The following is a 15,173-nucleotide window of genomic DNA, read 5'->3' as shown; positions in this document are numbered from 1 at the left end:
CACCACCAAGTCCTGAGGAGGACATGGAAAAAAAACTCAACACATCGCTGGTGGGAATGTAAAGTTGTACAGGTGCTCTGAAAAGGTTTGGCAGTTTCTTTTAAAACCTAAATATGCAATAACCATACAGACCTGGCAACTGCATGCCTAATCATTTAGCTCTGGGAAAAGAAAACCAATGTTTGCGCAAGAACCTGTGATGACTGTTCACAGCAGCTTTATTTGGAATAGCCAAAAACTGGAAACCACCCAGATGTCCTTCGACAGGACTGAGCCTGTGGTAGAATACCACACGGCAATCACAAAGCAACGATTGACTGACATGTGCAGCAGCCTGGAGGAGACTCCAGAACAATGTGCCGAGTAAGAAAAGCCAGTCCCAACACTTACATACCGTAGGATCCCATTTATACAACATTCTTGAAATGACAAAATTACAGAGATGATGTACAGATTAGTGGTTGCCAGGGATTGGGGGTAGTGGCCAGAGGGGGTGGGTGTGGCGTTAAGAGCGTCCGTTGTGGGGAGATCCTAGTGAGGAACAATTCTGTATCTAGACTGAAGTGGTGGTTACACAAACCTACATGTGATAAGATGCTACAGAACTACATACCCACATTGCACCAGAGTCAGATTCCTGGTTTTCATACTGTAGTCTAACTATGTAAGACAGTGTCATCATGGAGGAAAGCTAGAGGAAGGATACATGGGATCTCTAGCTTTGCAAGTTCCTATGAATCTGTCATTATTTCAAAGTAGAAAGTTATAGGAGAAAATAGGGAAAAAGGCAATAGCTCTAAATGCAACTTGGTGTCCTGGGTTGGGTCCTGCAACAGAAAAGGACATTATGGAAAATTAGATAAAAACCTAAGTGAAGTCTGTTATTTAGTTAACAGTTTTGTACCAATGTTAATTTTTTAATTTTGATAAGTGCACCAAGGTTATAGAAGATGTTAACATTCAGGTAAGCAGGCATGATCTGTGAATATAAAATAATTTTACAGAATAAAATCCTGATGCCTGGACTGAGTAAATCAGAATCCCTGGGTGGGTGGGTTGTGGGGAGCGGCCCAGGGAGCAGTATATTTAACTTGCCATGTGATTCCAATGTGCAGCCAAGGTTAACACTCTTCTGCAGAGAGAAAAAATTTTCAAGTATCTATTTCCCACCTGGGTTTGCTCTTGGGAGAGAATTCCTTGAGAAGAGTTTCTAAGTGAGCATGCCACTGTTTTTTGGCCTTCACGCCCACTGATCCTTGATAAGGACCCAAATGCCACTGAGAAAGATTCCAGAAACCCTCCTGCCTCCCTCCCCGGGGTCCCCATGATGCCCCAGTTTCTGCGCAGCTAAAGCACCATGGAAGGTGGATGTAGGTAACCGGAAGACGACAAAAACGCCTTCTTGTTCCCACTTCTCTAAAGCCCCAGAGAGCTGGAACGGGAATAAAGCCAAGAGCTTAAAATGTTTCAGAGCTCTAAGAAAAACTTTTGATGTCACCTTTTTTCCAAAGAAAGGTGATGGGGGTCTACCTGGGCCACACCCAGCCCTGCCTCCCTTGCTGCTCTCTAGGCGCCTTCCAGCCACACAGCACCCCAGGGGCCACCGGCAACCCACTCTGGGATCCGACGACAACGGACCAGGTGCATCACAGCAACCCTTCCCCTCACCTGTGACCTCCCTCTTCTTAACACGTGGAAAACGACAAGACTGTTAGTGGCCACTGAGCCAGGCAGGGGGAGGCGCGGCAGGAAGGAGGGGCTCCTGAACCCCCCAGGGGCCAGTGTGCTCGCTCTGGGCTTGGGACAGGGCAAGAAAAGCCACCTCCATGGGAGGCAGCAGGCCTGGAGGGACACAGCTGCTTCCAGGTTTGGCACGTGGGACAGGCCAGGTGCGTGCTCCGAAGCATAGTGTCATAAGGGAAGCCAACAAGGTGGTTGTGGCCAAGGCCATGGATGTGAACCCCCAGCCCACAGTGGTGCTCTTGGTTTGCTCGAGAAATGCTGCCAGCAGCAGAAGGTTGGCAAATAAAGCAGAGAGAGTACAGGTCACGGCCACAGGAAGGCAGTTACCGCGCTCACATCGTGGCTTGGCCGGAAGAGGTATAAATACACTGTCACAGGGAGGCTGGCCCTGGGGACTGGAGATGACGCTGTTCCTTTCATTCCATTCGGAAGCAGACCTGGAGGGCTGGCCCCCAATGACCCCCATGTTCTAGGGGTGGGGGCGCAGAACCTGCTGAAGGCTCCTGGCACTGATGTCTGGTTCGGAGGACAGCCAGGACCTGCATGTACAAGGCCATCTAAAACGTGGCCTGCAGGGGACAGGATGGGCTGGCAGGAAGGTGCTTTCCAGCTTGCTCCAGTTCCCCACGTGCTTGTCTGTTCCCCAGACCTGGGGCTGCTTGACAAGCGGCTAAACTCCCGGGTTCCGCCCAGGGCTCTCCTCTGCTGGGAGGCCAGGTCTGCTGTGGTTGGATCCTAGAGAGGAGAGGAGAGTCAGCGTTAGAGCATCAATCAAGGGAGTGGGTCCTATGAAATCAGGTGTAAATCCTCTAGGAAGGGAGCGGGCGGGTGAGGCAGTAGAGCCTCAGGCCTCTTCGGGAGGCACTGAGGCAGAGCCGGGAGGATTTAGTTAGGAAAACGGTCAGCCTCATGAGAGAAAACCACTGTGAGGACAGAGGCCATCACCGAGAGGCAGGGGAGGCAGGGCTGCTGCCCACAGGAGGCCAAGGCCATGCAGCCAGGCGGAAGACACCTGCCCTGGACAGCACACCTGGCCCCAGCAGGAACGGTCACTGCCAGGCCTCCTGCCTTCTAAGAAAATGACCCGAGAAACAGCAACAAGGGACAGGAAGTGCCCCTCATCCCTCACGGAGGAGAGCCTCCCTTCTGGGGGGAGAGGCCTGAAGGGCCCCCCCAGCAGCTAACAGGCTGGGGAAGGGAAGCAAAGAGGAGGTAAAAGGAGAGATATTTACCTGGGGTGTTGTCTTAAACAAAAAATGCTCACTAGTCCACAGTCAATTATCAACTGCAGTTTCCAAATGTGCCAAAGAGGGAAAGGTCTACCGGGAAGGCTAGAGAGAGAGCAGAGGAAGAGGTGGGGAGAAGGGGAGAGAGAGAGGATGCGAGCTACAGAGCTGAACCCGCAGGGCCCCCGCTCGGCAGCGCGGCTGAGGCAAGGCCACGAAGCCAGAGGGGCCTGGGCGGCTCAGCACTGAGCGTGGCTCTCCCTGGCAACCGCGCTCGGGCGGCAACGGGCGTGGAGAGCTTCCAAACTGCAAACAGCAGCCCAGAGCTCAGAAAGCAGTGTCAAAGAGCATGCCTAGGATTTGTGGGTCTTGGTGACAACGACTCAGCTCCACTGTCATAGCTCAAAGGCAGCCGCATGCAAGCCATCAGCAGGTGGGCACTGCCAATAAAACCCTATGAGAAAGGGCAGACTTGGCCCTCAGGCCATTTGCCGACCCAGCTATATGCAGCTGCAAATTATGGTGCTTTCCAAGCATTTCAATAAAAGTAGTTCTCTGCTGGGGAACCTAGAGCCGGAGTCACTCAGAAGGCAGTTCTGACCTGCGCTGTTTCAGCAGGGCACTGGGACATGTCCACCGAGCTCCCTCAGCAGCAAAGCACGAGGTTAAGAGAGATGAAATGCAAGACCCTGAGGGCTGCCCAGGGCCAACACCAGGCTGCATTTAGGGAAGATTTAACATTGTGACTATAGGGGCTAGTAATCCATTACAAAGAGGAAATGACCCACAAGCCACTACAAACCATTCCCCCGGCGGACTGGCCAACAAGTGGCTGAAACCACAACAGGATTTTTAAAAAAAACTCTGGGAATATGGTAAAAGATGAACAGAAAAACCAGGATTCTTAGATTTGTACCTTAACTACAACCTGTGCAGTCTGAGTAGGAGATGGAGCCAGAAAAGGCTCACACGTGAGAAAACTAAAACCAAAGGGCTCACATTCTGAAAAACAAACTCGCACTGGATTTCGAGACCTGAGTCTAAAGAGATGGTGTGAATTTCCGTGCAGGGGATGTCTCACAAAATAAAAGGTCATGGTGGGTAAACACGGGAGCAGGCTGAAGGGAACGAACGATCTGTTCATTCGCAAAGGGCCGAGACTGTGCCCGGCTCCAGGACCCAGCATAACCCGGGAGCCCTTCACCAGCACCAGACTCACGGAGTGGAGCCACAGCGAGGCCCAGGGTGCGCTCTGCCCCCGACATCTCAGGAAGCACCTGGCCATTACTGAAACATGTTTTCTTCCCAACTGTGGCTCCAGTAACCAGACCCATTTCCTGTGAGGCACCACAACCCACTGGCCAAGGGTGCGCCCAGGTTCTAAGCCAGAGTGCCTGTCTCTCCTGGGCTGCAACTCTCATCCGGAAAATGGGCATAACAACTACCACTTCTGACAGCTTCAGGGAAGTTATCTTAGCCAAGTCAGGACAAGGCGGGCTCTCAAAACAGTGCAAGGCACAGGCAGCCTTCAGGAAGATCTCGGTGTCCCCACTGGAGGGTGAGATGCTCTGGGGGGTGGAGCAAGGGGAGTCAGACCCCTGCAGGCCCCCTGCGGCCTCTCCAAAGCCCCACCAAACCCTGGCCCTCAGAGCCCCACCCGGGAGCTTCCTGAACAACCAGGCCAGGAGAGCTCTCTCACCTGTCCTGCCACGCCCACCCAAAGCCCCTCGTTTACAGACTCCTTTTTGCTTTCCCTCCTTACACAGTTAGGGTGGGGTTTCCCCTCTCCCCCTGCAGAGTCCTCTTTCTCCTGCTCCCAGGGGAGTCCCACGGGAGGGGTACCCTGAACAAATACCTCAGCAGGTGCCCCTCTTGGTTCTGGGATGGGGTCTACTTGCCACCCAATCTCTGAGTCAGGCCCACTGGACCTAAATCTTCATTTTCCAGGCACTGTGCTGTGCTTGGTCATTCGGTCATGTCCGACTCTTTGCGACCCCAAGGACTGTAGCCCACCACACTCCTCTGCCCATGGGGATTCTCCAGGCAAGAATACTAGAGTGGGTTGTCAGGCCCTCCTGCAGGGGATCTTCCCTAAATGACCAGTAGTGTGTCTGAATCCACCCTTACTCCCATTTAGCAACTAGGGCTGACCCTTAAACCACTCAGGTTTGAACCGCGTGGGCCGCTTACATGCGGGTTTCTTTCCGCCAGTGGACACTGCAGCACCGCGCCGGCCGCAGCTGACGGCGCCCGTGCGTGTGGGGCTGCGGATGCAGAGGCCCGACCACGGGTATGCAGACATTTCCTACCGCACAGGGAACCGGCGCCCCTTACCATGCTATTCAAGGGCTAATTGTATTCCCTAAATAAACCAACCCCCACTGCAGGCCCTTGAGAGGAAATGCTGACCTACATGCTCTACTCAAAATGACAGCTGGGCTGTAGCTCAGTATTGTTCAAATTATTAAAAACACAAGACAGAAAGGATGGGGAGATGAAAGGAGAAAGAACGGACGGAGGGCAGGGCGAGGCAGAGAGCAGGACCGTGTGTGTGCAGCCGGGAGGGTGGAGGGCACGCTCACTCTGGGTCGACACTGCGGGACCCGGGCTTACCTGGGGCTGTGGCCGCCTTGTCACCGAGGAGCCTGGTCTGGCTGCCAGGGATGGCCAGAAGCTCTGTGTTCTCCGGGGACTGTGGCAGCGCCTGGGCGCGGGTGGCCAGGAGTGCATTGAGGTACTGCAACCGAGTGACCTGGGGTGCAGGAAGCATTGCAACTCGTGCGGGCAGGCAGGCAAAGTGAGACGCAGGCCCACAGCAGCCCCTCCTGCCCTCCAGCACTCAAACTAGGGGTGGAGCCACAGCCTGCAGGACAAGGAGAGAGGAAGCGCCTGGGGCCACTGGCTACGGCGTTAAGGTCCCCAAGGACTCTGGGCGCCTAGGCCGCCAGCAGAAAGAGCGGCCAGGCGACCTGTCCTTCAGAGCAGCTACAAGGCTTTGCTCTGAGACTCAATCACGATTTAATCCATTCTAACCTGTGACCAGCCAGTCTAGCCCTTGGGGACACAAAGCTGGTTAAAAAGCACTAAGGAGCAACCCAGATGGTCACCTTGATGAACTGTAGGTCCGAGAGGGCCCTCACGGTGTAGTCGGGACAATACGCAGACAGGCGGGTGCTGTCAGTGGGCTCGGGCGGTGGGTCATAGCGGAGGGACTGGAGCGAGGACACGGGGGACTGGTGAACTGCAGAAAGGACAGTCAGTGACGTCAGCTGTCAATGGGGGAGCGGCCAGGCCCTGCCCAGCCTCTGAGATCCATCCTACTGATCACCCCAGCGAGGGAATGCAGCCCGGGACTCTGGACAGGAGGGCAAATGCGCTCCTCCGGGGACAGATTTGGCAGGGGTCGGAAGAACAGCAAAGACGAGGCCTGAAGAAACCCTGCCCTCCCCTCCACACAGCCAGGAGACGGTAAGGGCCAACAGGTCCCCAGGCAGACCGCCCGGCAAGAGGGCTTGGGGAGCTCCCACAGTGCCCACCCACCCCCGCCTCCAGCGCCAAGAGGAGTGCCCAGCTTACCCGAGGATGGCGCTGTCAGGGCAGAAACCCCGTAGTAGGTGAAGGCCCCATTCTCGAACTTCAAGCCCTCCTTACCGATCTCCACCTCCACCCTGCCCTGGGAGGTGCAAGGAGAGAGGGAGGAAAAGTGGACAGGGAGAGGGGTGGACAGGTCACCTTTCCTGCCAGCAAAGAGCAGGAGGAGAGAGCATGGACCCTGCCTATCCAGGGGGCATGCACCTGGGTGTTCCTCTTCCTACACCCTCCCCACATTCTGGGCAAGCAGTGGGCTGCAGGCCGGCTGGCAAGTACCTGCAGGATGAGGATGAAGTAGTCCACCGGCCGGCTGCGCTGGTACAGGTAGTGGTGGGCGGCCAGGCGGTTGCTCTCGTCAAACCGTACTTCCTGGTTGACGCTGGGATGCTTCAGCAAGTGCAGGAGGACCTTCTCAGAGACCCGCAGCGGGCTGAAAACATCCACCTCTGCCCCACAGCGGGAAAAAGGGATGGGGACACCGTCCTCTGGGCCCAGCACAGCCCGTGTCAGCACACCACTGCCCGTCTCAGCTCCCCCAGCCTCCCCGACACCCACCGGACGCAGCTCTCTGTCGTCGGCAGAGGACAGCCACCCTCCGGTGAACCGAGATGCTAATGGCAGAAGAGAGGAGCGCCAGGAACGGCAGGGGGCAGCGGGGTGAGCCAGAGAGCAGGGACGAGGCCCACCCCGGCTCTCACCTCGGGACAGGAAGCGCTGGGTGGCCAAGAGCAGCTGAGGTGAGATTTTCACTTTACAATCATCGTCAGACACCTTGAACAAGGAGAACTCCTCTTTCTGCCTGAGAGGGGCGTTCAGAGATGCAGGCTTCTTCTTCACTATGGTGTCTCCTGGGGTGGGGTGAAGAGGGCCTGCTGAGGCGCCAGGAGCTCTCCACCAACAAGACCGGACAGAGGGGTTTGCTGCCGCCCCCGCCTCCAAGGCCTTGGGGCTCCTGGGGGAACGGCATCAGGACCCCAGGCCCTGTCCCGGGCACCGCTGCTTTGCCGGAACCTGCCTTGCCACCCCCACCAGGCAATGATCCAGTACCCATGTCAGAGGGGCAGCGGCCTGAGTTCCAGGGACGGCCTGAGAAGTAGCAGAAAGGCCTGCTTCCCTCCTTGAAGTTGGGAGCAGATAATGCAGACGTAACAGCAAAAAGCTTACATAAAACAGCAGCCCCCCTCCAGGAAGCGTGAGTATGAGCATCACTCGTGCCAAACAGCCGCTGATCTGCAGACCCCGTGCCTATGGCTGTCTGAGGAGCCGAACCAAGACGTTGCATTTGGGGAACAGGCACACGGGCAAAGAGATTCACGTGCAAACTCACAGGGGCGGGCAGCTAGTTTTCTGGGGCCCCTGTGAGTCCCCACCAAGCATGGGCTGTGTTTGCCCTGCAGACTGCAGCCACTTGAGAGGCAGGCCCTCCTAAGACACAACCACAGGCCCCAAGATCATCTGGTTGGGGAAGAACCTCTCGGCAGTAAAGCTGGGGGTTCTTTGAGAACTTCTACAATGTACAACAGCACAAGAGGCCTTGCAAGGAAGAGGAAGACTGGGCAGCGCCCATTCGGGCCAGAGCCTAGTCCAGTGCCGGGACTGCACAGCCACCAAAGGGGCAGTCCAGCCACAGGTGAGCCCCACCTCCAGTGAGAGGTGATCCCAGCCCCCGCAGGGCAAGGACAGGGGCCTGGGGATGTGACAGCCCTGCCCCGAGATCCAGCCCCACTTCGAACATGGGGATCTCCAGCCTCTGATAAACACATGTCTCCGTAAACTTGAGACCAGATGAGCTGGAAACACACAGAAGCCCGGACTCACGGTAGTCTTCAGACTCGTCCAGGATCTCGGACTTAATTATCTCCTCGATGACGTCCTCCAGGGTGACCAGGCCCAGCACCTCGTAGAAGGGGTCACCTTCGCCCTCGTTGTTCACCTTCTGCACGATGGCCAGGTGGGACTTCCCTGCAGGGAGAGGACGCTAACATTACAGCTTGCTGGAGGCCTCTTGTTTTCCCTTGTCCCGACTGACAAGCCCACCAGAAGGATGGAAGCTGATTTGTGTTCCCATGACGCGCCATGCATCAGGAGAGATTATTCCTAGCTTCTCACTACCTAACTCTCCAAGTGCCCGTGAGGATTAAATCTCAGACCCCACACCCACCTGCCCAAGGACACCCCAGGTCTGCGTGACTCCACGCTGCAAACATGGTTTAGACAAGGAGGCGTCTGGACCAGAACAGACATGGTAATGAGCAGCTGGACTGAGGACACAGGGCCCTGACGCCAGAGACGCCAGCTCCCCAGGGACCATCTGGACCCAGGAGCCAAGGGGGCCATGTCGGAAGTCTCCAAGGGAAGCGTCCCCAATTCTGAATGCTGCCCTCTGTTTTCACGAAAGTCACGCAGGGGTATGAAGACAATGGTAACCTGGGCAGTTAGAGCCCAAACTATGTGGGAGGAAGAGCATGAGGCTGTGACTCTCGTCCTTCCTCCTCAGGTCAGGCAGCTGCTCGTTTAAAGAGAAAACGTAAGCTTGAGAGAAGCCCAGCCTCAGAATGCTGGGGACTGCTGTGGAAATCTCAAGAATTTACTCTGCTTCAGCTAAGTGCTTTCCCTCTACAAGCCTATTATTGTTGTTCTTTAGTCACTAAGTTGTGTGACCCTATGGACTGTAGCCCACCAGGGTCCTCTAACCATGGCAAGAATACTGGAGTGGGGTGCCATTTTCTTCTCCAGGGGATCTTCTGAACCCAGGGACTGAACCCACAACTCCTACATTGGCAGGTGGATTTTTTTTTTACCACTGAGACACCAGGGAAGCTATAACCTTTATGCCTGTCCAAAAGAAATAGAATGCAAGGCAAAATTTTTGAGTAGCTGTATTAAAAAATATAAAAAGAAATGAAATTAATAATATATTATGATGAACTCAGTACAGTCAAAATATCACAAAATGCAATCAGCATAAACATATGAATAGATACTTTGCCTTTGCGGGGTACTAGGTCTTGGAAATCTGCTGTGTATTCGGTACTCACTGCACACCTCAACCTCAATTCAGACTGCTGACCTTTCAAGAACTTAGCAGCCACAGGTGGGTAGTGACTACTGGCCTAGGCTGTGCAGATCTGGGTACAGAACTGGAGCAAACTCATCTCAGCCATGCCCCTTGTCACTAGTGAAAACAGCGCAGGGTAGAGGCTGGCCTGGACTTGCACACAAAGCTGTGCTTGCTTCAAGAATCTTCTGGCAAAGCAGAAAGGGAAGTTCACGTCTGTGTGTGAATCCTACTTTACATGCCCTGGGTTCAGTGCCAATGCAGGGGACTGGGTTCAGAAGCACATTCTTTGGAAGCATCATGCTCTGCCTCATTCTTTCAGCATCTATGCTCCACGGTCCTCCCCAACCCATTCCCCTACCCCCAGTAATCAGATACAGGAAGACCTCTGCTCCAAAGCCGGAGAAGGCAATGGCACTCCACTCCAGTACTCTTGCCTGGAAAATTCCATGGACGCAGGAGCCTGGTAGGCTGCAGTCCATGGGGTCGCTAAAAGTCAGACACGACTGAGCGACTTCACTTTCACTTTTCACTTTCATGCACTGGAGAAGGAAATGGCAACCCACTCCATTGTTCTTGCCTGGAGAATCCCAGGGACGGGAGAGCCTGGTGGGCTGCCATCTCTGGGGTCGCACAGAGTCGGACACGACTGAAGCGACTTAGCAGCAGCAGCAGCTGCTGCTCCAAAGCTGGATGGAATGAAAACTGTCCCGAGTCAAGCAAAAGCTATTACTACTAGACCACTAACCAGATGGTCAAGAAAGGAATAAGGGACTTCCCCAATGGTGCAGTGGTAAAGAAATCCACCTGCCAATGCAAGGGTTCAACCCCTGGTCCAGGAACGTCCCACATGCTGCAGGGCCAACAAGCCTGTGTGCAACTGCGCTCCACAGTGAGAGAGGCCACCGCAGCCGAGCCTGCAGGCCTTCAGCCCGCGCTCCACAGTGAGAGAGGCCACCGCAGCCGAGCCTGCAGGCCTTGAGCCCGCGCTCCACAGTAAGAGAGGCCACCGCAGCCGAGCCTGGAGGCCTTCAGCACGCGCTCCACAGTAAGAGAGGCCACTGCAGTGAGAAACCCAGTGCCACAACGAAGACCAAGCGCAACCAAAATTGAATAAATAATATTAAAAAACATATGAAGTAAAAAAAAAAACTTCAAACCACTGTACATATATAAAAACAACACAATGAACTCAATTAATTTTTTTAAAAAAGGAATGAGGCTGTAAAACAATAAAAAGATCACATTTATTGTATTTCATCAAATCCAAGACATCATCAATTATGAGACTAGAGAGATGTTAAAATGCAAAAAATCGTGCATCTGAGAACTGATGAAATGCAGTACAGGCCTACATGGTTCAATGTGCTTCACAGAAACTGCGTTTTTTACACATGCAAGGTTTATGGCATCCCTTCCTTGAGCAAGCCTGCCGGCACCATTTGTCCAACAGCATCTGCTCAGTGCCTGTGTCACATTTTGGTCACTCTTGCTGATTTTCAAGCTTTTTCACTGTAAGAACAAGATATAACAAGATATAATAGTATCTGTTATGGCAATCTGTGATGTTCTACTGTAACTATTATTTGGTTGTTGTGGGGGGGGGCACCACCAACTGCTTCTCCATCTTTGGCTGCAAAGGATATAATCAATCTGATTTCGGTGTTGACCATCTGGTGATGTCCATGTGTAGAGTCTTCTCTTGTGTTGTTGGAAAAGGGTGTTTGCTATGACCAGTGCGTTCTCTTGGCAGAACTCCATTAGCCTTTGCCCTGCTTCATTCCGTAGTCCAAGGCCAAATTTGCCTGTTACTCCAGATGTTTTTGACTTCCTACTTTTGCATTCCAGTCCCCTATAATGAAAAGGACACCTTTTTTGGGTGTTAGTTCTAGAAGGTCTTGTAGGTCTTCATAGAACCGTTCAACTTCAGCTTCTTCAGCGTTACTGGTTGGGGCATAGACATGGATTACTGTGATATTGAATGGTTTGCCTTGGAAATGAACAGAGATCATTCTGTCGTTTTTGAGATTGCATCCAAGTACTGCATTTCGGAATCTTTTGTTGACCATGATGGCCACTCCATTTCTTCTAAGGGATTCCTGCCCACAGTAGTAGATATAGTGGTCATCTGAGTTAAATTCACCCATTCCAGTCCATTTCAGTTTGCTGATTCCTAGAATGTCGATGTTCACTCTTGCCATCTCCTGTTTGACCACTTCCAATTTGCCTTGATTCATGGACCTAACATTCCAGGTTCCTATGCAATATTGGTCTTTACAGCATCGAACCTTGCTTCTATCACCAGTCCCATCCACAACTGGGTATTGTTTTTGCTTTGGCTCCATCCCTTCATTCTTTCTGGAGTTATTTCTCCACTGATCTCCAGTAGCATATAGAGCACATACTGACCTGGGGAGTTCATCTTTCAGTGTCCTATCTTTTTGCCTTTTCATGCTGTTCATAGGGTTCTCGAGGCAAGAATACTGAAGTGGTTTGCCATTCCCTTCTCCAGTTGACCACATTCTGGCAGACCTCTCCACCATGACCCGTCCGTCTTGGGTAGCCCTACACAGCTTAGTTTCATCGAAAAAGCAAGTGAGTTCCAAAAAAACATCTATTTCTGTTTTATTGACTATGCCAAAGCCTATGTGTGGATCACAATAAACTGTGGAAAATTCTGAAAGAGATGGGAATACCAGACCACCTGACCTGCCTCTTGAAAAACCTATTTGCAGGTCAGGAAGCAACAGTTAGAACTGGACATGGAACAACACACTGGTTCCAAATAGGAAAAGGAGTACGTCAAGGCTGTATATTGTCACCCTGCTTATTTAACTTCTATGCAGAGTACACCATAAGAAACGCTGGGCTGGATAAAGCACAAGCTGGAATCAAGATTGCCAGGAGAAATATCAATAACCTCAGATATGCAGATGACACCACCCTTATGGCAGAAAGTGAAGAACTAAACAGCCTCTTGATGAAAGTGAAAGAAGAGAGTGAAAAAGTTGGCTTAAAGCTCAAAATTTAGAAAACTAAGATTATGGCATCTGGTCCCAACACTTCATGGGAAATAGATGGGGAAACAGAGGAAACAGTGGCTGACTATTTTTCTAGGCTGCAGATGGTGACTGCAGCCATGAAATTAAAAGATGCTTACTCCTTGGAAGGAAAGTAATGACCAACCTAGATAGCATATTCAAAAGCAGAGACATTGACAACAAAGGTCCGTCTAGTCAAGACTATGGTTTTTCCAGCGGTCATGTATGGATGTGAGAGTTGGACTCTAAAGAAAGCTGAGCACCGAAGAATTGATGCTTTTGAACTGTGGTATTGGAGAAGACTCTTGAGAGTCCCTTGGACTATAAGGAGATCCAACCAGTCCATCCTAAAGGAGATCAGTCCTGGGTGTTCATTGGAGGGACTGATGTTGAAGCTGAAACTCCAATACTTTAGCCACCTGATGTGAAGAGCTGACTCATTTGAGACAGGCCAGAAGTTAGGCCTCGTGCATCAAAGAGCCAAGTCATGAGAGCAAAGAATCAGTTCTTAAAGGAAATTAAAAGAGCTACTTCCTCAAAATAAACACAAACAAGCATATAAATAAATGCACTACTCAGAGGGCAAGAGGAGCAGGGGATGACAAGGATGAGGTGGCTGGATGGCGTTACTGGCTCAATGGACATGAGTTTGAGCAAACTCCGGGAGATGATGAAGAACAGGAAAGCCCGGCGTGTTGCAGTCCACAGGATCACAAAGACTCAGACACAACTGAGCAACTGAACAACTCAATGAACACGTGAATGATAAGAAAACCAAACAATCTTATTGCTGATATGGAGAAAGTCTGAGTGGTCTGGAGAGAAGATCAAACCAGCCACAACCTGTTGTCAATTCTATCAAGGCTGGGACAGGTGAGGAAGCTATAGACGAAAATTTTGAAGTTAGCAGAGATCAGTTCATGAGGTTTAAGGAGCGCTGACTCCATAACATAGAAAGTGTAAGGTGAAGCAGCAAGTGCTGATGTAGAAGCTGTACCAAGTTATCCAAAAGAGCTAGCTCAGATCATTAATGAAGGTGGCTGCACTGAAAAACAGACGCTCAGTGTAGACAAAGCAGCTTCTACTGGAAGAAGATACCATGAAGGACCTCACAGTCAGAGAGCAGAGGGCAAGACCTGGTTTCAAAGTGTCAAAGGACAGGCTGACCCTCTTGTCAGGGGGGAAGTTATGACCAACCTAGATAGCATACTCAAAAGCAGAGACATTACTTTGCCAACAAACGTCCATCTAGGCAAGGCTATGGTTTTTCCAGTGGTCATGTATGGATGTGAGAGTTGGACTGTGAAGAAAGATGAGCGCCAAAGAATTGATGCTTTTGAACTGTTGGGTTGGAGAAGACTCTTGAGAGTCCCTTGGACTGCAAGGAGATCCAACCAGTCCATTCTAAAGGAGATCAGCCCTGGGTGTTCTTTGGAAGGAGTGATGCTAAAGCTGAAACTCAGTACTTTGGCCACCTCATGTGAAGAACTGACTCATTGGAAAAGACTCTGATGCTGGGAGGGATTGGGGGCAGGAGGAGAAGGGGACGACAGAGGATGAGATGGCTGGATGGCATCACCGACTCGATGCACGTGAGTTTGAGTGAACTCTGGGAGTTGGTGATGGATAGGGAGGCCTGGTGTGCTGCAATTCATGGGGTCACAAAGAGTCGGACACGACTGAGTGACTGAACTGCACTGAACTGAATGCAGGTGGCAGGTGACTTCAGGTTGAAACCAGTGCTCACTGACCGTTCCTAAAATCCTAGGGCCTATGCAAACTACACTAAATCTACTCTGCCTGTGCTCTACAAATGGAATAATAAAGCCTGAATGACAACACATCATTTTACAATGTGGTTTACTGAATATTTTAAGCCCAGTTGAGACCTACTGCTCAGAATAAAGATTCTTTTCAAAGTAGTTCTGCTCACTGACAATGCATCTGGTCACCAAAGAGCTCTGATGGAGATGTCCAACAAGGTGAATGTTATTTTCATGCCTACTAACACCTCATCACACTGCAGCCCACAGATGAAGGAGTTCAACTCGCAAGTCTTATTATTTAACAACTACATTTCATAAGGCCGCAGCTGTCATAGGTACAAGTCCTCTAATGGATCTGGGCAAAGTCAACTGAAAACATTCTGGAAAACATTCACCATTCAAGAAGCTATTAAGAACATTCATGATTCATGAAAAGAGGTCAAAATATCAACACTAACAGGAGTTTGGAAGAAGATAATTCCAACCTTCACAGATGACTTTGAGGGCTTCAAGACTTCACTAGAGGAAGTAACAGCAGATGTGGGACCAGCAAGAGAACGGGAATTAGAAGTGGAGCCTGAAGAGTGACTGAATTGCTGCCATCTTGTGGTAAAACTTCAACAGATGAGGAGCTGCTTCTCATAGATGAGGAAAGAAAGCAGTTTCCTGAGATGGACGCTATTCATGTTAAAGGTGTTGCAAAGACTGTTGAAATGGCAAGAAGAGATTTAGAACATTCTACCAAGTT

General features: G+C 51.5%; 1 protein-coding gene across 3 annotated transcripts in view; it reads right to left on the bottom strand.

Moving 5' to 3' along the window:
• Nucleotides 1-200: 200 nt before the first annotated feature.
• CNNM3 (cyclin and CBS domain divalent metal cation transport mediator 3) overlaps nucleotides 201-15,173 on the bottom strand; it is a 33,850-nt gene continuing 18,877 nt past the window's right edge. Inside the window, exons 2-9 of one of the 3 annotated variants that reach the window (XM_055539366.1) lie at nucleotides 8,379-8,522; nucleotides 7,259-7,408; nucleotides 6,837-7,006; nucleotides 6,546-6,642; nucleotides 6,077-6,210; nucleotides 5,583-5,721; nucleotides 2,976-3,074; nucleotides 201-2,478 (exon numbers count right to left, since the gene is read on the bottom strand). In XM_055539366.1, the coding sequence (XP_055395341.1) occupies nucleotides 3,025-3,074; nucleotides 5,583-5,721; nucleotides 6,077-6,210; nucleotides 6,546-6,642; nucleotides 6,837-7,006; nucleotides 7,259-7,408; nucleotides 8,379-8,522 (884 nt within the window). In that variant the 3' untranslated portion in view covers nucleotides 201-2,478; nucleotides 2,976-3,024. Of the gene's footprint in view, nucleotides 2,479-2,975; nucleotides 3,075-5,582; nucleotides 5,833-6,076; nucleotides 6,211-6,545; nucleotides 6,643-6,836; nucleotides 7,007-7,258; nucleotides 7,409-8,378; nucleotides 8,523-15,173 lie in introns of those variants that run through there. The other 2 variants (XM_055539365.1, XM_055539367.1) reach the window with 2 other exon arrangements.

The sequence above is a fragment of the Bubalus kerabau genome, chromosome 11 (genome assembly GCF_029407905.1).
Source record: "Bubalus kerabau isolate K-KA32 ecotype Philippines breed swamp buffalo chromosome 11, PCC_UOA_SB_1v2, whole genome shotgun sequence".
NCBI classification, from domain to species: Eukaryota; Metazoa; Chordata; class Mammalia; order Artiodactyla; family Bovidae; genus Bubalus; species Bubalus kerabau.
This window is presented reverse-complemented; position numbering and strand designations above follow the sequence as displayed.